General features: G+C 35.2%; 2 protein-coding genes across 2 annotated transcripts in view; both read right to left on the reverse strand.

Moving 5' to 3' along the window:
• The window catches only part of LOC113112674 (ras and Rab interactor 2-like), a 30922-nt gene extending 14103 nt beyond the window's left edge, over window positions 1–16819 (reverse strand). The window contains 3 exon segments of the mRNA XM_026278440.1: window positions 398–486; window positions 5108–5206; window positions 16407–16819. Of these exon segments, the coding sequence (XP_026134225.1) occupies window positions 398–486; window positions 5108–5167 (149 nt within the window). The 5' untranslated portion in view covers window positions 5168–5206; window positions 16407–16819.
• A 1151-nt stretch (window positions 16820–17970) lies between these two features.
• LOC113112676 (uncharacterized) lies at window positions 17971–20934 on the reverse strand. Its single transcript, XM_026278442.1, has 4 exons — window positions 20504–20934; window positions 19556–19773; window positions 19167–19326; window positions 17971–18833 (listed from the first exon to the last, which is right to left on the reverse strand). Exons 1-4 carry the CDS (start codon window positions 20766–20768, stop codon window positions 18607–18609), a joined length of 870 nt encoding a protein of 289 aa, XP_026134227.1. The 5' UTR covers window positions 20769–20934; the 3' UTR covers window positions 17971–18606.
• Window positions 20935–23859: the final 2925 nt, after the last annotated feature.

A 23859-nucleotide genomic window follows, 5' to 3' on the forward strand; every position in this document is an offset into this window, starting at 1 on the left:
GCTGTTTTCAAACTTCTGAAAGCTGATTGTGAAACACCTGAATTTACTGTTCACTGCACTTCCTTTTCATTTCATAAAAATGAGGTATTGGAAAAGCACTGAATGTCCTATGGCTCAAAAATAAGACATGCTCCTCCTGCTGGAGAACATGGGAAGTACAATAACAAACACAGAGAATGAATCTTAAAGCTGATGCTTGTGATACAGAACACAGAATGACTACATAAATCTGGAGATAATTAATACTTTATTTTCAGGTTTAAATTACATTTTCAGTGTTATCTGACACCTTTGATTCCCACTTTACAATTGAGTAAATATACAAAAGAAGCACCATGTAATATAACCTATTAATGCCAGCCAAGAAGAGGATGACAGTGATGAAGGGAGGACTCACCCCTGTAAGATCTCTGTCTCTGGCTCTCTGGCTGGCTGAACCATCTCCTGCTTTAGCTCTGAGATCTCCGTGGAGAATGTGTCAATCAGCTGTAGTCACACACACACACACAGAAAACAAAATACAAGTGTAAAGAACAGGAAATCTCGAGACATTCTGAACGTGTGCTGGAGTGTCATTGATGTTTTACAAGAATGGGAAGTGTCTGTGTCTGGAATTAGTCATCATGAAAATATTCCCAGTAAACCAGCAACTAAATCCGTTTACTCTCAAAGGCTAACAGAGAGAACAATTCAGACAGAGACATCAAAGCACATTTGATTTCCTTTGATTATTGCTTTATGATACACTCAACCACGGTCACTGTAAATTAAAATACACGATATCTAAAGATAAAAATATTCTGTGTAAGGCAGGATGCTCTTCATTACTGATCTATTTGTATTTTTTTACAGAGCTGAGTTTCTCCTGATGATCAGCAGGGAGCTGTTTTTATTTCATTTATTTTTTTATTTTTACTACTTGAACTTCTGCAGAAATTCTAGTTAAGCACTACCATCCACAAGACAGTCAAGAAGGTTTCATTTCAGTGATACCTTGACCACAAACCAGACAAGTAAAGACCCGTCCACACTTTCGGTTCCATTTCTTTTTTATCGGAGCCAGTATTTTCTGCTTATAGTCATGAAGTATTGCTCTAACTTCATGTCCGACTTAGTCAGCAAACCACAAGTACACACCAACTCATGGCTCTTTTCAAAATCCAGCTCACTGCCAAGAAAAGCAATCTATAAGACTTGAAAGTGCTTCAGACACACCAAAGCGCTGTAGATTATTGCTATTATTTAGCAATAATCTACACACTTGAAAGGTCAAGAATTATCAAACTTACATAAAATAAACTGGCTCATTGTAATGAATGGATACGGCTCATTGTGCTCCTTGTGTGAGTGAGAGAAGAAATACCGCAAAACTATTTTAAGCTTATTATTTTAAGCTTAGACAAAATGCTAAATCATTGTTAGTATGTGCACCTGGAAATGCTCTGTTATAAGATTATGAGTTAAGTTTATGCATGCTTGTTTCTGAGTGTGTTGTTATTAGATGATAGATGTCTACCAAAACATACAACCATAAAATAATACATAACTAATATATGGTGTGTGCATGACATATACAGTACCTTTCAAATTTGGGATTAGTATTATTATTATTTTTTAATTAATACTTTTTTTTTCAGCAAACATACATTAAATTGATAAAACATGACAGTAAAAACTTTCACATTGCGGCAAAATATTTATATTTCAAACAAATGTTGCCCTTTTCAGCTTTCTATTAATCAAAGAACGATTTTTAAAAAAATATCACACTTTCCAAATACTTAGCCACACTACTGTTTTAAAAATTTATAATAATTAAAGAGGGTTCATGAGCAACAAATATGCAGATTAGAATATTTTTTCCAGATTTTAAAATATATTAATATAGAAAATACTTTTATTAAACTGTAATACATTTACTGTTAATCAAATAAATGCAGCTTTATAAGCATGAGATACAAAAAAAATCTACATACTTTTAATAAGAGTACTTGTTTATTTATGTAACATTATTTGTCATTATTATGTAACATTATTTGTATGTAACATATATTATTTATGTTTATTTAGTTATTTAATATTTTTTTCCACCTGTGCAAAATTATAAATTTTGTCTGCTTTCACCAGATTATAATTTTATACAAAAAAGGAACAATTTTGCTAGTAAGGGAATTCCTCAAAATATATAAATGAGATTGTGTAATCTTAATAAACAGCACTGAAAGAGCAAAACAGAAGATACACACTGTCAACAGATTTACAAGAACACAGCACAGTAGTCTGCGCTAATGTTGGCCAGAATGACGACAGTAGAACCACCTATCATTTATGATTAATAGAGCTAACAAACCCAATCTTGCTGAGACAGAAAGAGATCTGATAGAAAAATCATTCAGCTTGCAGTGCTGATTTCATCCAGACGCAGAGAATGACTTGATGTAAGGTAATGAAGCAGAATAAAAGGTGCATTTTCGCCGGTTGGATATTTGTTAGAAAATTCTGATGCCTGTGAGTTGCTGGCTGGTGTTCTGGAGACCGGCGAGATCAAGAGCTCTTCAAAACGCTGCAGTCATCTGTGTCTGTCTTTAACCAGCCGTGAGGTAAAGTCATTCGCAGCACACAAAGCAGCCAAGACTCTGGGAAACTATGTGTTGACATTTTACTAGCCTAGCACGCTTGTTTCAGCCAAACACAACCCTAACACTGAGAGGAGTGTTCACAAAATAAACACTCACATTGACAACAGCAGAATTATTTGATTAAAGGGACAGTTCACACAAAAAGCAACATTCTGTCATCGTTTACTCACCCTCACACCATTCCAAACCCTTAACTGTAATCCGTGGAAATAAAAGTTTAAAGTTTACATTTTAAGGAACATCGTCCACTCTTTTCCATATAGTTAAAGTGATATCATATAGCAGTGGTTCTCAACAAGCCCCGCTCTGTCTGACATAATATTCAAAGGCCCTCCTAACTAAGGCGATATGTACCTCTGGTATTTCTAATAAATAAACTCAAAAATATATTAATTTTAGTGTTTGTTGAGTATTTAAACCTATATTAATTAAATATTTTTAGATTTTTCTGATTTTTTAAGATGTGTTGTATCGTATCAACAAATTTAACTGTGTATGTTAATTAACATTTAGTTTACCCCCTCATCATCTAACACTCACTTAAGTTAATCTTTAAAAACGTATAATTGAATGACACTGTTAAACATTCATTTTTTGTAAATTTTTTGATGAACTGTTCCTTTAATAGATGACAAATGTAAAATTCAATCCGCTCACACATCCCACTGAAGGATCATCTAAACTGATGACAGAGGAGAGATGTTACGGGAGTGTTTTCTGTTAAGGAAACAAGGAGGAATATAAATTCTTGCTCACTGGCATTCTTAATCTTATCATTCATTCATCATGGCTGATTAGCGTCGGAGCAAAAGCCTGATTTATTTGCCTTTGGCTGCATCTGATTGTTTACATGTAACACAGCTTGCACTTGCAACTACAACTTCCTCCTGCATGAAATAATCCCAACGCATGCTTGCAACATGTTGGTTGGAAGAACAGCTTGCAGAGATAACAAGTGGATCTATCATGCTCTGAGAACCTGTTTAGCTCTGCAGCTTTAGCACTGGCACGGTGAACGGACAGAGCAGCATTCCACGGTGTCTCCAGAGGCCCTGACTAACCTGCACTCGGTCTGGCTCTAAAGTAGGACGTGTACTGAAAGCAAAGGTCATCCACTAAGGGTGTGTTTCAATGCATCTTTTATTGCTGGTTGACACATTACTGAGTAAAATATAAACTATAGTGCTGTTCAAGTTCAATCATGGCGTCAATTTGTAGGCCACGTGGTTACTTGTGTTTCTGAATACCTCTGAATGAGATTTGAGTGATTGTTTCACAAAACATTTGCAACTCTATTTAGCATTAACAACATGGAATCAACTAAAATGAAAAATGAATATATATATATATGTATATATATATATATATATATATATATATATATATATATATATTAGGGCCGGGACTTTAACGCGTTAATTGAGATTAATTAATTACACAAAAAATAACGCGTTAACTAAGATTAATTAATTACAGAAAAAAAAATTCCCGCATTTTTAATAACTTATTTTTGCACCGCGGAACGTTTCTCACTGGATGAGTTTCGGCGGACCGATTATACTGAAGCACCAACTAGCGTTCGCATTCGCATATCACCACAGCACATCGAGCCTCAAGTATCACCTCAACGCAAAACATATAGCAGCTAGCTTGGACTTTACACTTTATGTTGAACTATGTATTATTTTGTTGGTGCAACAGTTTATGTTGAACTCTTTATTGTTTTGGCCAAGGTTATTGAGAGTTGGACTTAGTATGTTATGGCCTCTGAAGCAACAGAGAGATGTTTTCTAATAGTCAGGGTTTCCAATGTTCTGAATGTAACTGACAGTATTGTGTTTTACTTAAAAAAAAAAAAAAAAACACTTTACAGAAGGTTCCAGCACCTATAAGCTTCCTGAATTTCTGAAATGTACTATTTCTAAATTGTTTCTAAATATGCTATTGCTACACTTCATGGCAAAAATTGCACTGGTCTGCTAGACTTGGTTGAACAAAAATAAACAATATTTTGTTGCTTAAGCTTATGTATTCAGTCATTATTCAATGGTATACTATAAATCCATGTGAAAAAAAATTACTTCTCACTGTTCTCAGGTCAAATATTTATATGCGATTAATTTCGATTAATTAATTACAAAGCCTCTAATTAATTAGATTAATTTTTTTAATCGAGTCCCGGCCCTAATATATATATATATATATATATATATATATATATATATATATATATATATATATATATATATATCAAAAAGTTTATGCTTTTGTCCATGGTTGTAAACTGGCTATAAATGGCTTAATAAGCAAAAAAAAAAAAAAAAAACACCTTTTTAATATAGGAGGCTTAGTTAGAGAAGCTCATGTGATGATAAAATACAGCACATGCAAATCTACAACCATAACATGCAGGCAGACACATTCAGAAAACAAGGCAAAGCTCAGAGGACAGTGGTGATGTGTCTCACCTTAAAAAAGCTGCTGCTCCGATCCATGAGGCAGGACTGCATCATCATCTCTGTAGACATGGTTGGGTGTACACAGCCTTTCTTTGTCAGGCTGGGTCTCTGTGGATCACAGAAACATACTTCATTTGAAGCCCAGAAAGAGAAAACCTCAACCAATTCCACACATATAGGCCAGAGAAATCAGCATACAACACTAAGAGAAGGAGCCTGCCATGCACCTTATGCACACTCTAAACTTCATTAAAAGCCCTCTTCTCATTCATCTCATTTCCTGCCAGATTAATTAACTTGAACTACACCCTTTACACACGCAATCCTTTCTTATACTGAACATCCAAACAGTTACATGCTCAAACACATCTTGACCTAGTTTGCTCATAAAAAGGATGTGCAGCAAATACTATCTCTGTTACAGCTATTATCTCTTTTAACATGCTATTTTAGTACAATTACAAATAATTAAATAAATATATAATACATTTTTAATTGATGCTATAATAAATTACACAGTATATTTGTCTAGAGATCATGGGAGAACTGGTAAAGCAAACAGAGATGACAGTCTGAGCTGAAATCTTTTGTTCACTGACTTTTGTAAAGAAGTTTTAAAAACAGCCTCAGGCATAATAGAGGGAGGGAGGATCAGCTGGGAGACTGGCAGAGACAAAACCAGGGCAAAGGTCAAGCCGTGAAAAAAGGGTGGTGGAAGGGGCAGGATGAGGAATATAAAGCTTTCTAATATACTTATTCAGCCGTGAATGCACTGCTCAGCTCAGGTAAGAATCAAAACCAGCTCCATGTGCAAAAAAAGAAACCCCAGGAATGTAGTGATCACCTGATGAATGTACAATTTGCTAGGCCATATATTGGCTGTATATTTAAAGTAAGAATAAAAAAGTTTGGAAAAAAATTACAAAGAGTGTGGTGAAATCTCCTACTCTTCATAGCTGTACGTAAAGCAATAGTATTCAAAAGTTTTTTTAATTTTTTCTTTGAAATGAAATTGATACTTGTACTTAGCAAGGATGAATTAAATAGATAAAAAGTAACAGTACAGATGGAGTTCTTGTTTCAAAAGATTTCTTTTTTTTTTTAAATAAACGCTGTTCATTTGAACATTAAAAAAAAGATTTTTTTTTTAAGTTGCACAACAGCACAACTGATAATAATAAGCTATGTAACTCAAAACCAAAGTATATTAGAATGATTTTTTAAATATCATGTGACACTAAAGACTGGAGTAATGGCTGCAGAAAATTCAGATTTGCCATCAGAGGAATAAGCTGCTGAATACTGAATAACCATGGATGGTCATAGAATAACATGTTCGAGTAATGTCAATATGACAAGCTCCATATGAGCCATTCTACAGCTTATGTAAAATGCGATTGAACCATAAATGGGCTGAAGGGACTATGGAGGAAGCTTTTTGTATTGTACACAACATTTTTTAACTTCAAAAATAAAACATTTATGAAAAGTCAATGCAAAAGTAAGTTGCATAAATACTTACTGCCAGAGAAATTCTCAACAATACAGCTATTAAAACAGCCACACCACCCAGTGCTGCCTCTGCAAGTCACTTTGTTCATGAGGAGCGAGTGTCTTCCCTCCCAATGCAGAAGACTGTCATCAGCTGAAGCAAGAGCCAGTTATGACCCACATCCAGATGCTGCAGATCCCCAACACACAGAAAGCTTTGATCCAGCACAGCTGTCAGAGTTATACACAACAGCTTTTTCCTCCACAGACAGCACAATCTTGCAGTGTCAACCTGACTCCACTCTTATCATCAACAAAGGAAACACAAAGCCTTTTTTTTCTTCACTGGTTGAATTTATGTGTTGAGCTAACACAAAGCTGCTGTCTGGGTGCTGACACTGTAAGGGGAATCATGGCAAACATGTGCAGCTCAGCTCACAAAGCCTTTGATGTGACCATCAGAAGCTTTGAAGAGAACAAGCATCTCCACCCAAACCATTGCTTTCTTCTGAACATATTGCTATGGACTCTTTTGTCCTCCAGAGCCAATTTATCAACAGTGCCAAAGTTCAGACTGTCCTCTGGGTGGAAGGTCTCTCAGTAGAACAAACCCTAAATACTGGAATTCCCTCCAAATACATTCGATTCACTTATCCCTCTTTTATTATAATTCTTTCCCCTTTGTTGATTTATTTTGTTCTTTTATTTATTATTCCTGTCTTTTATCTTTGTTTGCATATTTTTTTTGGACACTTTATATTAAGGTCCAATTCTGGTTAAAAAACTAGTTATCTGGTTAACAAACCATTAACTATATGGCTTTTGCCTCAATAACCTCCTAATTTGCTGCTTATTAATAGTTAGTAAGGTAGTTGTTTATTTTGAGGATTGCGCAGATTTAAGGATGTAGAATATGGTCATGCACAATATGTGCTTTACTAATAAACAGCCGATATGTTAATAATAGGCATGCTAATAAGCCACTACTAGCTTATAGTAAGAATTGAGTTTAACATTTTTATGTTTTTGTGGTGGTGGTTTTTAAGGAAAATTAGTCTGAGTGAGGTCCATGTATTTCCGTTGAAGCATTGTTCCAGCGCTGACAGATATGAACTGCATTCGACATGTTGATCTACTCCTCTGTGTGAAGGGGCTTCACCTCATGTTGTTGCTGTAATGAGGCATCAACAGATTCATCTTTCTTCTAAACAAATTTTTTCTGCTTGCACTGCCAACATTAAACAGTCCTCATCTATATCCATAAACAGACATTTGTTTGCTGGAAGATGATGACATATGATGCATAACTAGTGACAGTTCAATCATCTAGCACGAAACTCTCACAATGGCCCGAGGAGATCAAGCAAAACATTGTTGAACTCTGCTCAGTATATAAACAAGAGAAAGCAAGCTGTTATCCTTTTTTTGAAAGCCTCAACAAGACACACTTGCATACGGCTCAGTGAGTAAACAGGAAACCCCTTGGACTCCCAGCACGGGCAGAATAAACAGGCTAAGTTATTAACTGGCCACTGTGGTGCACAGACCAGCAGAGAGAGAAAGTCCGGCTCAATTGGTAATTTATTTCCCTCGTCCTCTATCATCTCAATAGGGATGTCACGGCACTGGGATACACAGAAAATTGCAGTTGAATGGAACAGTCTTTGTTAGTGTGCCCTCCAAAATGTCAACAACTGCAAACAAGACCAGAGGCAAACTCTTATCCTGCTTCCATCCAAACAGGGTCATTTTCTATAGTGCACTGGCCTGTACCATTGCACATAAGGTTTAACATGCCAGTTTGTGTATGTGTGTGTGGATGTAGAAAATCACTCAGCTGGGCTGTTTGGACCCACACAATGGCACATCTGAACTACGAGGCACAGAGTGCCTCTGTGTCCCGCACACAGATGCACACATAACAGGTGCGTGGTAGCAGAGAGGATTTTCTGTAGTCTGGAGAGAACTGCCAGGGCTTGACAGGAAATGGAGCTTGTAAGCAATTAATGGGTTTGAGCCATAAACAAATATAACAAGAATGTGAGACACAACTCAGAATTTCTGGTTATTATTGTATTATCTGGTTAGTTTCTTATCCTGGGCTGATGTAAACACAAAACAAGAGCTTTGAGAGCAGCACATTTTAATATAAGCATGACAGTGAACAGTGGGACAGTGACATGCCACAACGTCAATCTTAAAAAACAAAACAAAAAAAAAAGATAAAAGATTGACAGCCTTGAATATCACAGGAGAACAGTGCAGCATGTCTAAAGAAATGACTGAGAAACAAATCCACGTCATACACAAACAAAATCAACACTTTGTTAAAGAGCCACACAGATGGGAAATCAAAAATTACCTGTATTACAGTGTATGATATAGCTGTCCATCAGTGTAAACAATGTGCAAATAATTAAACCAAAAAGTACACGATTTATAAAGTTATTGGCTTCTAAAGTAAGGAGTCGACTCTGAATCGCTGAAACGAGTCGTTATAGATTTCAAATCTTTTGCCTATCTCTATGTACGTCACTAGGAACACTTTGCATAATAATCTCCGCCTACCGTCTTGGGAGAAACGGAACTCTGACCTGCCCCACCCCCCCACACAGACGCTCTGGTTGGTGTGATAGCATCATGTCGAGGAGACAGTGTGTTTTTAATTGTAAAGGCAAGTTTGTTTTATTTTCACTGCCAAAGAATGAAAATCAGAAGAACCAATGGCTAAAATTCATTTTCACCCCAATACCAGAGCAGTACAACAAATCCCTTTTTCACTGATGACTGCTTTTCTAATCTCGGTGAGTACAGCGGGATTTTCAAAGCGTTTGGCCATAAAAGAGGGTTCATTACCAACTTTATTTAGAACAACGAGCATCTCCGAATCACAACGCGAAGTATGATTATGATTAAGTTATGTGTCTGTTTTCTTCCGAGCGTCTTATCAGTATGTGTGCTGTCTGCAGCCTGTCTTCGCTGATCGTCATGTACAAACACGTCATTAAAATGACGTGTAACTCCGTGAATACTCAACGAATAGACATGAGAGTTATCTATAGAAAGCTTGACATTTCTACTTTAAAACTAAACAAGTGCTGCCGATATTCTGTGATAAAGTAATCCATATGAAAACAACGCGATGTCTGTTTTTCATGTCTCCCTTCACTATATCTAATGTGACCACGCCCCCGCGCTGAACGCGCTATTCAGATTCAAACTGAAGCGCGCGGCTTGAATACACCCAACACAGAAGAAAAAGCAGGGAGACTGTTCAAGTTTTTTATTTTACTGTTTGCTTCACCCCAAACAGATGCTAACGCATAGTTTACAGTGGAGGTGAGTGCGGAACAACCAATCAAACCTGACTATGTTAGTTGACCAATCAGAACACAGTATGCTACCGAAAGGTGGGGTTTAAGGAAACTGAATCTTTTGAACAGCTTCGCGCGAACCGTTTGGGGATCTCTGAGAATTGAGGTAATTTTAAAATTATATTTTGACAAAATGACAATGATTTTTAACCTTGGATGGATTTAAACCTAATGTACAGGATTTATAAACAGTGATAGGAAGCTTAGAATTTTCATCTTACTGGCTCTTTAAAGGGACAGCTTAGCCAATGATTCAAATTTCCAGAAAGCTCTCAATATATAGAATATATTTAGCTCTATAAAAAGATAAAGGCTGATTATTCTGTACAATATAAAAAAAATGTTTTCCTGTGATTATATATTTTCTTTATGCTACTTCTTGTGCAATAATAATGCACCAACACATATATTTACTCTACCATTCAAATATGTAAGATTTTCTAATGTTTTTGGAAGAAGCCTCTTATACTCACCAAGGCTGTATTTATTTTTATTTTTTTTAATAGAGTAAAAACAATAATATTGTGAAACATTATTACAATTTAAATGAACTGTTTACTATTTATTGATCTGACGGCAAAGTTGAATTCAGTGCGTCACGTGCTCTTTCGGAAATCATACTAGAAAGAAACAGCACTGAACAGCATTGATTTGAATATTTTACATTTTCTCAAGACTTGATTGGCTAAACTATTCACATGTGAGATGAGAAACAGCACTAACAGTTATCTCATGTTAGTGGTCAAGTAACAGTGCTTTGTAATCAAAGTGGATCCGTAAATGCATTCAGCAATTGAGCAATAGGTTTCTCCCTGTTCCAGTTAACGTAACCGACAGAGGAAGTTACAGCGTGTTACTGAATGACGTAGTCTTTCCAGTCCTGTTGGACTGGAAATGTGCTGGGTTAGACTCAAAGTGTGATTCACAGCTAATGAAACCAGACGTGCTGCTTGTATAGGTTATGAAGTTTTTATTGAAGAAATCTTGGGAGCAATATTAAACAGCGAACAAATTAAAGTCTAAACAAGACAACAATAAAATATGTCACGATGCAGAGCAGAGTGTTATAAATCACCCCAAAATGACTTTAATCATAATCATGCTACATTTTTTAATTCCCCTTGAGTTTCCCATATTCTTGGGACAGAATTTCTACAGCCAACTTAATTGCTAACACATCTATATGTTACAGACTGTAACTACAAATCAAGCAAATTCTGCACACACATTCAAATAATTATACTAATAAATCATTCTCAAGTCTGATGCAGTGGTAAGACAGTATGTGAGAAGGGGAAGGGAGAAGGGAAAAACACTGGGTTTCTATTGGATAGTGAAGTCGTCTGGCGCTGTGTTAGGACCCTGCTGCTATATGGTCTGGAAAACATCCAGCTCGGCTCAAAGCCTGCAGAGAGCTCTACCCTCCCAAGGGGGACAGCAGCCTTTAGGGACAACAACAGTTCGAATCTTCACACGCTACACACATCCCTGCTTCAGAAACAACATCAACATATTTTATGTGCAACACACACGCGACTTTTCAGCTGGAGTTTTAGGTAACAGACAGAGACAGAGATATTAGCTGTGAAACAGATCCAGCTGTTAGATACAGTCTCTCTTCTATCGGAGTGATTCTCATCAGTTTTGTAGTCTGTTTACAACCCAAATGATGTGAACACTTATGCAAAGCCATTTCAATAAAAAGTGGCATAAAGTATCTCACACCTACATTTGTTTGTTGTCTTATACTTTTCTGTTGTATACCGACACCAACATTTTTGATATTTACTTTAGTCACTGTCACTGTAGTTATTGCCATTATCCACGGTTATTACAAAGACAGAATTAGCCAATTCAACACTAACAGCCCAACACTAATTTTAGCACTCCTTTTTTATGTGTTGCTGTCAGTCCTGGAAGTTATATTGTCATGCCAGTAGATGGCATCACTGAATAATTTACTCAACCAATTCAGTCAACAATATGTATTTAGAAACAAAACTCTTTATGATTAAGTGATTTAAAATTTACTCTAACATTTGTTCAAAGAATAATTCATTCATATATTAAATAAGTGCCAAGTCACTAAATAATTTACTTAATCAATTCACTCGAATGCACTGATTAATTCAGAAACATAACAAGTGATGATTCACTGAATCATTTACTGATCGATTTGTTCAAGCTCACTGATTCTTTCAGAAAATAAAAACAAGGGATGAGTGACTGAATTTTTTTCAGATAATTTATTGAAACATACTAATTAATTCAGAAACTGATGAAATTACTATTTTTATTAGAGAGTAAATGAATCATTCACTCATTCGACTTGTTTAAACAAATAGATTATTTCAGAAACAAAACAACTGAGTGTTATTATAAGTGAGCCACTGAATCATTCACCCAACTGATTCATTCAAACAAACTGATTCACTAAAGAACACCTGCATTTTTTGTCAGCTCTGTACGAACTGGGGTTTCTGAAATTGTCTGAAAAGTCTGATATCCATAGCATAGTGACTGACACAAAAGTAAATTACTCTTGCAATAACCCTCATAACCTAGAGTCAAATGTACTAAACCCATTGAAGCAACTGAAATCTGACTGACAGTTCATTCAAGTTAAAGTGGTTTTTGAGCTCAATTTCCTGCTGAAGGGATTATGCAGAGACTCAGAAATGCTCAGAAAAATGACATTAACAGACACAGCTGCAAAAGCAGGCAAAACAGTGAGAAAACACACTCAAAATAGCCTTTCGTTACCGCAGACTCCAGCACAGACCAACAAACCCCAACCATCTGAATGTCACTGGTCAGACTACATAAGTGAAGCCTAAAAGATGACCATTTAAATCTGAATCCATACATGCACAGACTCTCAACATTTTATCTCAACCTTATCTAGGCCTGCTCACAATATGAGATCGATGTGATCCCCAGATCCCCAAACAAACAGGCAGGAGAAACACACTCAAAGTGTGCAGGCAGAGGCCAGCGCTATACAGGATGTGGCCAGCTCCACCCCACATAGCATGTCCCAGGGCAATAACCAGACAAAATGAGGATCAAACAACGATTTATACATGTACTAACAAATTCCAGACTCATATATCGGGCTGTTCTTGCATTTAAGTGCTTAGTGCACATCTTTTATTCGGTTTCATCAAGTTTCCTTTCCTCCGCTGCGCTGAATCTGGCTCCAAATGCACCTTTTGATCTACTTAAAAGTTTCCTCCTACTCAGAACTTACCCTTTCTCTCTCTCTCCATTTCTTAGTTTCAGTGTCAGACACAAAGAGGTCTCTCATTCAGACAGTGCAGTTGGAAGCGTTAGGTGATTCCGTGGGAAAGGCTTTTGGCAGTCTGGCAGCTTCCTGACTCCAACAGGTGATATCATTTCTGGAGTCCTGAACTAGATTCCAAATGATCATCCAAAGAAGAAAACAATTGCTTTAACTTGCCCATGGAGCTATTATGATCCTTCTCATTGTCTTTAAAAAGGTCTAAAGCGGGTTCTCATGATAAGAAGAGGTTTTGAGTACAAAGACCATCCTCAATCTAGTCCATGAGTTTAAGTTTATTTCTTTGATTTCTGTAAAACATAACTCCTCCTGACCAAAACAACAAACCTGATGAAGGATTAAAAATACCAAAATAGCAAAGCTTAGGAAACCGAATGAGTTTCATTGCTAAAGCTGGATTCCAGCCACATCACATCAGATATAAGCATATATGCCAGCTAAAAATAACTCTAATGCAGTTAATACATAATTTAATAATGTTTATTACCATGAGAAAAGCATAAATCATGGTTATAATAAGACATTTAGAAAATAATTTAACAGATGTCAATCTTAGTATTTCTCCTAAAGCACTCAGATCATCCATAAAAAGAGTTATTTCAGCTAGAAGTTGTAATTTCTGTGGGTGTTGTCAGTATATCAACAGAGACGTGATGTCATTTACACGCCGTCAGGTAAAGATGTAGCAATAGGCTGTTGATTAGATTGTTTCTGGCTGGTTTTATGGGCAGAAATGTGTAGGTCCAAATAATTATCTGTGGTAATTGCCATTATGCCACAAAAGTTGTTTGTTTAACTGAAGCATTCAAGAACTTCAACTGCACTGAAGCTGAAACGTTCCTTTAAGAGACGGTCTGCATGTGCTGAATACAGTCTCACTTCAGTGAGGAAGACAGATAAACATTAGATCTTGTTCAAATAAATCACACTTAAGAAGCAGACACGTGAAGAATCCGTACAGTTTCCTTAACTTTAATATATTACTTCCAGATCCTTCTTCATCAGAACAGAAAGTAAAGACAAAAGAATATTTCAGCTTTTTCACCACATTTTCACATGTGCACAGCCAGTCAAAAATGGGTAAGACTGGAATGCGAGTGAGTTTTTTTTTTTTTTTTTTGTCGTTTTGTGATGGGAAGTTATAGTCAACAAACATTATCTGCTTCAAAACAACCCTTAGTCCCAGTGGGTTTCAGTGTTTTAAATATTTGAGGTTTCCTTTGTGTTTGAACCTCCAATTGGCCCCGAAAATGTAAACAAGACAAAAATATTCAGTGTGGACAGGAGTTTGGAGTCGTATGCTCATCAAGGTTGCATTTTGTTAAAAACAGTTACTGCTTAATATTTTTGTGACAACTGATACATATTGTTTTCCAGATTTTTTTTAACATAGATCGTTTATAACATTGTAAATGGCTTTACTGTCATGTTTGATAAATCTAATGAATCCTTGCTGAATAAAAGTATGATTTTTTTTCTTGTTTTTCAATTCTGCGGTTCAACTAAATCTGATATCTCATTACTTAATTATATCTCTCACTTTGCATTTAAGGCTCTGATCAGCAGACCATTAAAGATCACATTTCATTCCAAAATGGTTTAATCATGTACCCACCACGTTCACTGAAATCTGTGTAGCAACTCCCAATACTGTCAGCAGACACTAAAATTATGATGACAAATTCCAGTGAACAGAATTGCCACAATGAAGACACTTCAGTCACTCAGTAGCGCGGAGTAGCGCTCAGTGGTCAAAGTTCCGGCTTAAATCAAGTAAATATGAAAAGAGTAATGAAATGGATCAAAACATTCTCTTCCAAACTAATCCAATGCCAGTCACTGCACAAATCTGAAATTCTTGTCGCATGTGACGCATGTTCTGGGCAAAATCCAGCTCGGCTCAAAGCCTGTAGAGAGCTCTGCCCAAAATCAGTTAAGTTACCTCCCTCTGCCTGAGGCTAATCTTCTTAACAGACCTCAGAGCCACTGCTAAAATATTGGTGGGGACTGGGAAAGAAACGAAAAATCTGGTGGGACGATTAAAAAAAGTTAGTAATGAATTCAATCAATTTGTCTGACAGCAATAAAGGAATGTGCACAAGTTTTGGATAATTCAGCAAACACAATTTATCATAGGGACTTTCCACTGAGTATTGTTTTTATATTGGCCTATTGATTTTTTTTTTTTTCAAATTTTTTTTTTTTTTTTTTTTTACATTTCCATTACATATTTTCCTATTATTTATTTTCTATTATGCTATGTTCATCATAGGGGCTGTTAACTGCTCCTCCAAATGCTGATTTGACGTTTTACTGGACATTTGGACACACAAACGCACACACAAACATGTTTTAGGGGATGGCAAAATTTGGGAAGAATATCACAACCTGTTCTAATGTAATTATCTCTTTTTTTAAAAATGTAAAATTCCTCAAATTTGGAATCATTGTATACTGGTTATGAGAAAAGTACACTAAAGCTACTAACTTGACCCCTAAACTAAGTTTACTTCCCTCTCTTAGAGTTCACAAGGAGCATAAGTGCATTCAGTTTTCCAAAAGCAAATATAATATGATCTTTCACAAGAAATGTTGCATTAAAACTTTTAAATAAAATACAGATTATTCCAAAAATACAAAAAACACAATGTTCAATGCTTGTATCTTTTGACTTTCCATGAGACCATTCTTAAACCTTTACAACAATGACATTTAACAACATAACATCACATTACATTTATTTTTCCAATAGACCATTTTTAACCACAGTAACCTGTATAATACAGTTACCTGCTTGAAACAACATCAGTTTTGATTCATGACCATAAACTGCAAGTGGTTGCTACTAAAAATAAGACACCAAAGTATCAAACTATCCTTACCAGTGTTAACCCAAAATATATATATAACAAATACTATTAAAGGTAATTAAGTGTTAATAAAATATAACTACTAAAATAAACAAAAACTTAAGATATATGTTCCAAGCTGTTGTAACCACCTATTTAAGCACTTTTATTTTAACAAGTAGCCTAAAACACACACACACACAAACGCTTTAAATGTCTTCAAGACTAAGTTGAGGTCGACAAACAAAACACTCGCCGCAGACTTACGCTAATAAACATTGCGTGGGACTCACCTCGACGGGGCGAAACCAAAACACCCGCTAGAAAAAGCGCAGTTACGCATTTATAAGACCTGGATGATGTTTCTCCAAAGGCTCAGTTGCTGTTAACATTTTTAGATGTTCCTACATGACCGAGTCGAGGTTGTTTCCTTGTACTTCGCATTAAAGACTCATAACTGTGTTAAAGCATGCGACCTCTCCCGGCAAAAACAAACTCCAGGAGGAGAACAAAAGTTGATGCGCATTAAGTTTCAGGTCACGTGTTCCAGCTGGGAATGTCTCTGGAAGGGAGAAGCCATTGATGTTACTCAGAGAGGACATGAAAGAACCGGAAAGACAGTGGAACTGAGGACCGAAGCCGTAATCATCGAAACAATTAAGGAAACGACCTTGTGGGATATAAATATATGTACAATTTCAGTATTTCAATTCATCGAATTATTTATCAGAGCAAAAAAAAAAAAAAAAAAATTAATAATTATTAATCATCATATATATATATATATATATATATATATATATATATTATATTATTATATTATATATTATATATATATTATATATTATTATTTTTTTTTTTTTGCAAATGTTAATGTACTATTTTCAAATAGATTGTGATTAATCAATACATAGTTTGAGATATGATGTAAATGACACTAAAATTACAAATAGGCTATGACAGACTCCCATGGTGAATGTATATGCACTCTTGAACATTGGTGTTTAACAAATTAAAACACTGTAGACTGTAGATTTGATATACACACACACACACACACACACACACACACACACATATATATATAAAATATATATATATAATATATATATATATATATATATATATATATATATATATATATATATATATATATTTAACAATTGTATGGACTCTTTGTTTGTAAATTTTACCTAAGTAAATCATCACTGTAAAAAAAAAGAAAAAGAAAGAAAAGGTGTTCTGTTAAATAACAGTAATTTAATGCACGAAAAAAAAATAAAAAATAAGATTCACTTAAATGTTCTTTATTTGGCAAGTATTGCACACATTTTAAATAAAATGTATGTATTGAATTAAATAAAATCAATAAATACGTAAATAGACAGAATGTTATCATTTTAAGATAATATTTCCACTGAATATAATTATTACCCAAAAGAACAGAGACCTCAATACTTAGTACACCATACACAATGACAGTAACAATCAATGGAGTATAGATGGGTCATTTTGAGTAGAAAATTAACTCCAGATGTCACAAACCTTTAATTTCTACAAGCTTAAATTGAGTATAACATATCATTTTACATATAATTTACTTTATTTTTTATTCTTGCCTTAACTTCATTATTTAGTGTAGAAATTACATTTGTTTTTATGTAGTATTTTTACTTTACCACAATCAAATTTTTATCAGTGATGGACATGGATTCCAAAGCTGAAGATTTTGTTAGATCAGCTTTTACTTTTCTAACAGTAAATTTCAAGCAAATGTGTCACAAAAATGGAAAATAATGGCTCTATAAACATGAAAAACTCAAAGAACACAAATTAATTAACCACAGAAAAAGTTAATAGATAAAATGTTTGTTTTTAATGTTTTTATACAGTATATGTCAGGAAGCAAGCATTCTTAGAAAACTGATCACATTGCCAAAGATACCACAGAGTAAGTGCATTTTGCTACATTATTGAGCCGTTATAAGTTATTATATATTACATTTAAGAAATTTTTTCTTAATTTTCTTCTAGAGCAATCTCAAACTTTCTGTGTTGTACACTTATAAACTCTTTCATGTTTGAAATTCTGATCTCCATTTCTTGGCAAACATAATGGAATTTATATAAGCAAAACATTCTTAATTTCCAACTTGCAAAATTTCAAAAATGGAAATATATTGGCACCAGCGTTTAAAAAAAAAATCATATAACAACATAATTCAAATAAAATCGCAGGGGCAAAATAATCATCATAACAGAATTATTTACATTTGCCCATTAGTTTTTTTTTAAAGATTAATTCTGTAATGAGAAAATCTGCAAATTATTCCCTAACAACAGTATATTTTAACTTAAAGAAAGCAAAGCAAATATTATAATAGAAAGAATGTAATATGGCAAAAAAGAAACAGAATTTGAAAGCCAATGCTTCACACTCTCTTCATTCAATTATTTTACTTTACTTGTCTTTGGATACAACACTTACTGTTATTAAATTGTCACCTGAATCTCACCAGAATCCAGCGGGTTATGGTTAGGCTGGTTATGATCTTCCACAGTACTGTCATATTTGGGACAGATGAACTCAACAGGTTTCCAGTGCGGTCTTCGTCCACTTCCTCTTTGTCGGAAAGGGGCAAACCGCAACCATTTCTTCACTACATCAGCAAACTGGTGGTGTGTGGCCTCCTTTCCTATAGGTGTCTTCTTCAAGGCACCTGCAGAGAACGGAGTTAAAACAATCTTTCACATGAGGATCCTAAAAATATTGACCTTTAAAGTGATAAAGGGGCTGTCGTGGCCTGAAGTGAGCCCCTATAGCAAGCACCAAACCCCCAACAGCTCCTTGGGCGCCGCAACAATAATGGCTACCCACTGCTCTGGGTGTGTGTTCACAGTGTGTGTGTGTGTGTGTGTGTGTGTGTGTGTGTGTGTGTGTGTTCACCAGACTTCACATACTTGGATACACCTCACTTCACTTCATTTCACTAAAGTCAGTGATAAAACTGAAGTTGCAATTGCACTGAAACATGATTTCAATGGCTGCTTACGAAATAAAACACCCTGCAATCGTGTGTTTCTGAAGCTCCTTTTCTGTCCTCTGCCAACCCAGTTGAGCTCTGAGCCCACACTGAAAGAGAGAACAGTGTGCATAAGACGCCGGACCGCATCATCTACTGTAGCTCCGCCCATCCGTGAGAGGTGTGACACCTACGAAATAAAAATCAAAATTTAAAGAAATACTCACTACAGTTAAAGAAGTGAAGAGTGTTAGCGTCTAAACTGTTCTGAACTATTATTTCGGATAAACAACCATCTCCATAAAATGTAAACTTCCTGTCCTGACTGAGGTTTACAAAGTAACTTAACCTATTATTACATGCACTGCAGTAATTGCAGATTGTAGAGTAAATTCGATTTCACAGTAATTATTTTGTACCATTCTCTTCTGAGCTTCAGTATCCTCTAAATGCTGCTCTGTTTCATTGAGCTGTTCCATTGTTCGCAGTGGAAGATCTACGTCAAGCGGCTCGTCTTCCTCCTCACACACCTGTCCTTGAATCCTGGCCTGCAGGTCTTTCAGAACTTCCCACTGCCTCTGTTGCTCCTCTTTGATATCATTAAGCAGTGATATGATTTGTCTATGGGCTGCTGTCTCTGTAGTTGCAAAAAAATATCAAATTTAGAGAAGACTTACAAAAGACTAAAGGAATAGTTCTCCCAAAAATGAAAATTTGTGGACAATTTACTCAGCCTCAGGCCATACAGAACATTAATAAGTTTGTTGAGTTGTTTATTGTAATGTTTTTATCAGCTGGATGAACTCTCATTCTGACGGCACCCATTCACTGCAGATCCATTTGTGATCAAGTGATGTAATGTGAAATTTTTCCAAATCTGTTCCAATAAAGAAAAAACTCATCTACCTTAGTGTGAGTACTTAGCAAATTCTCATTTTGGGGTGAACTATTCCTTTCAAATTTAGCATTGAAATCAAATCTGCTTTTCAGTTACATTTGTAGAAAACAATTTTGACAATAATAATAATGATGGTGGTGGTGGCTCATCTTTGTCAAAGGATTTTATTAATATAGATTTTTTTTAACATTTGGTCCATTAATCATATTATCAGTTTAGCACATAAACACGTGTAAAAAAAATAAATAAAAAATAAAATAAAAAACTATTAAAGTTAGCATTTTTTTATTTGTATGTTTAATAAAACAATACCTAATCAACTATTAACCAATATCAACTTAATCATAAAACTCAATTCAGAAACACATTTTTTAAATAAGACAAAGTGTCATAATGATAGAAGGGAAGGTATGTATAAGTCCGTTTCAAGGGAAACGTGATCATTGTTACTCTTTTCACTTTACAGTACCCGATGATGAAGACGCGTCCTCGCGCATCAACTTTCCCGCCACTCCATCAGGTTTATAGGACTGTGAATCCGTGCTGAAATTCACCTCGGCCCGCCCCGGGATGTCTTCTGCGCTTCTGCTCAGGTCTCCTGGCATAGGGTGCACTTTATCCTCTTCAGACACCGCTGAGCGTCTCTGTGCCATGTCTGCCATGTGTTTACTTACTAAACTCTCCGCCCGGCGGTTTATGGCCCAGTTTACTCGACTGACGCTGTTTGCTTCCATTTATGCGGATGTATTGCTGCACTTACAAACAGCACTTTATGCGAAATTAAATCCTTTAACATGCATCTCTTAATAAACACAGCGATATGTGCGAGAAATATGCGGAAATGGTTATCAAGCTGTCCCCAGCCAGCTCACGTATCACGTTACACAAACGTCACAGTAACGTTGGCAGAACGTTGCGAATTTTGAATGAACTACAATCCCCACCAGCACAGCGGCCCGTTGACGTCACCCATTGCTTACAAAAGCGCAGTTACATTTACTTAAATCTCATTTTTGACAGAAGCACATCTTTGTAAATAATTAACAATAAAAGAGTATAACTTTGTACCATTTATATATTCATTTAATTGATTCGTTTATTGATTGGACATTTATATTTTTTTCCATTGTTGTTTAGTCTAATGATTGTGTGGATTCAAGGGATATTTGTGTAAGAGATAAGAGAATGTTTCCATGTCAAGGTTTTTAACATCACATGATGTTGTTGTTACGCAGTAATTTTCCATAGTTATTGCTTGTGGTATAACACTGGTTGGTTTTGTGTTAGTTTAGACTTAACATTAAAATATATGGAAGTAAGGTTATTCAGTAAACTCTGGTTCTTTTTTTATCATCATTACTTAATCTCCTGCTTTTGCTCTTCTTTGGCTTTACTCTGTTAATATAGTTTTTGGTACCAGACAAGACTTGCTGTTAACAGATTTTGGTATTAGACAACTTTGCGGACTAGTTGTTTTGTTATCAGACAAAACAGTTATTTTTTGACAGGATCTAGTGTCCGGAGTTGGAACTGATATTTCTGGCGAGGAGGCATAATCTAATAATGTTTTGCTTTATATCAACTGATATCACCACGTTAGTGCAAGGCAGGGGTCACCATACTTAGTCCTGGAGGGCCGGTGTCCTGCAGAGTTTAGCTCCAACCCCAATTAAACACACTGAACGAGCTAATCAAGCTCTTATAGGCATAGAAACTTACCAGCAGGTGTTTTGAGGCAAGTTGGAGCTGAACTCTGCAGGACACCGGCCCTCCAGGACAAAGTTTGGGCACCCCTGGTGTAAGGGTTAGGGGTATGTTTGAGGTTTAAAAAATATTATCTCTCTATAGAAATTGCATTTATTAGATCCCTTTATACAGTGAAACCAACGTCTATACAGTATTTATGCATGTCATTATGGCTGAAATGACAATAAGCAAACAATAGTGTTTACCTCAGCAAAGATCCTTTTAATTATGCTCAAGTAACAAAAATGTACTCTGATATACAACTGAAATACCAAAATATTTTAGTACATAAAACCAACCAGCATTCTTTTTATGAAATGCAGAAGAAATCAGTTGAAAATGTCTAACTTACGTTTTCATTGGAGAATCAAAAGCCCAGCAGTTTTCCATTGAAAAAACAAACAAACAAAGAAAACATGCAATAATCTAAGAGGTCTAATTCCACTGCTGTCTGTCCAGTGTTCAACAATGTGTAATACTAATGAACATTAATAATTCCTTATTTTAAAATATTCCATGCTATTTAACAAACCAGTGGTGTTTAATCAACACAACAACAAAAATAAAGAAATAAAAGAGCCAAACATTGTACAGTATCTATTAAAATATAATATAACGGATATACATGCAAAGACAAAAAAAAAAAAAAAAAAAAATCCCATTCTTATTCAAATATGCCTGATTCCATAAAGAAATATCAGCAGAAAAAAAGGAAATATAAGGGACACTTGTGTAATTGTGGACGAATTGGTTGTGCATGCCCTCATTTTTATTTTTATTATATTTGTGCACACAAATGAGCAGCAGTGCTTTGATTCCAGAAGTGATGATGATGACCAAATAGCATTAATCAGTAAGATAAAATCATTGAAACTGTAGATTAGTATGGCTGATATTACAACCTTAAACATAGGCATTAATGTCCCACAATCTAAGCAGCAGTTTTCGTAGATTTTGGAACATTACAGAGTTGCAGTGAAAGACAATTTAGTTGCATCTCAAAACCTCTTTTTATTATGCTTAATATTGAGCATAGAGTGCACAAACTCTATTAAACCTTACTGAATTATTTAAGTAGCATATATACGACTCAAATAATGTGATGTGTCATGTTCAGGATTTACAAGAGAAAATACAAACACAGTAAAGAATTAATCTAAACATTATTGCATTTCATGAACAAATCTTTCATGAACCCTGCCTTTCCAATGTATTTCTTACTATACCCTGCTTTACAAGAAAATTATAGACTAACTATCTTCAGCATCCAAACACAGCTTGTACACTTTACTTTTACACCTGGCATATATTATCAGGAATATCACATTGCTTAAACCCTAGACCTGCTGTTGCATTTTTGGAAAGTAAACTAGGCCTCAATGTCTATTACGAGTGATACAGAAAACAAAATGTTCATACTTGCTAATATGCTCTGCCAAACATAGAGAAAAAAAAAATCATTTTATTAATTTTTTTTTTTTTTATCATTGAAAATAATGCCTTACAAAGTTTGACTTGATTTTAAACATGCTAAGAGTACTCTGACGGTAAGCTGACAAATTTCTTTTATGATCTAAAGAATAAATATGCAGATTCACTTGAAGCACACTATACAGACTTTTAAAAGCAGAAAACATTTCTAAACATTTTGCATTACAAAATACAAAGTTACTTTTGTGATAAAAAATACTTTGCCGCAATACTCTTTGAGATATGTTTCTTAGTCATCTAAATTCTATTCTTAAAATATGACAAACAATTAGACACTCAGTATCAACCAGTGCATAAAACACAAAACTTCCCTGCAATGTGCCTTCAGACTACAAAATCTGCATGAAGTTGCTAACTAGACTAAAACAGTCCATAGAATCGCTACTTTGTCAGCTCACTAAAAAACCTCTGTGAGGAGAAAAAGTTGCATCCACATATTGTGCCACAGTTAAAAGCTTACAGCTGTGATGCATTATGGCAGCATCTTTTTCAAATCCCCAGAACCAGAAGCATACAAAACAAAGTATTTAAAAAGTCCTTGTAAAAGAAGGGCAAGAAATGAGCCCCGGACACATCCGCAATAAAGAA

This window comes from Carassius auratus, chromosome 13 (genome assembly GCF_003368295.1).
Source record: "Carassius auratus strain Wakin chromosome 13, ASM336829v1, whole genome shotgun sequence".
NCBI lineage: Eukaryota > Metazoa > Chordata > Actinopteri > Cypriniformes > Cyprinidae > Carassius > Carassius auratus.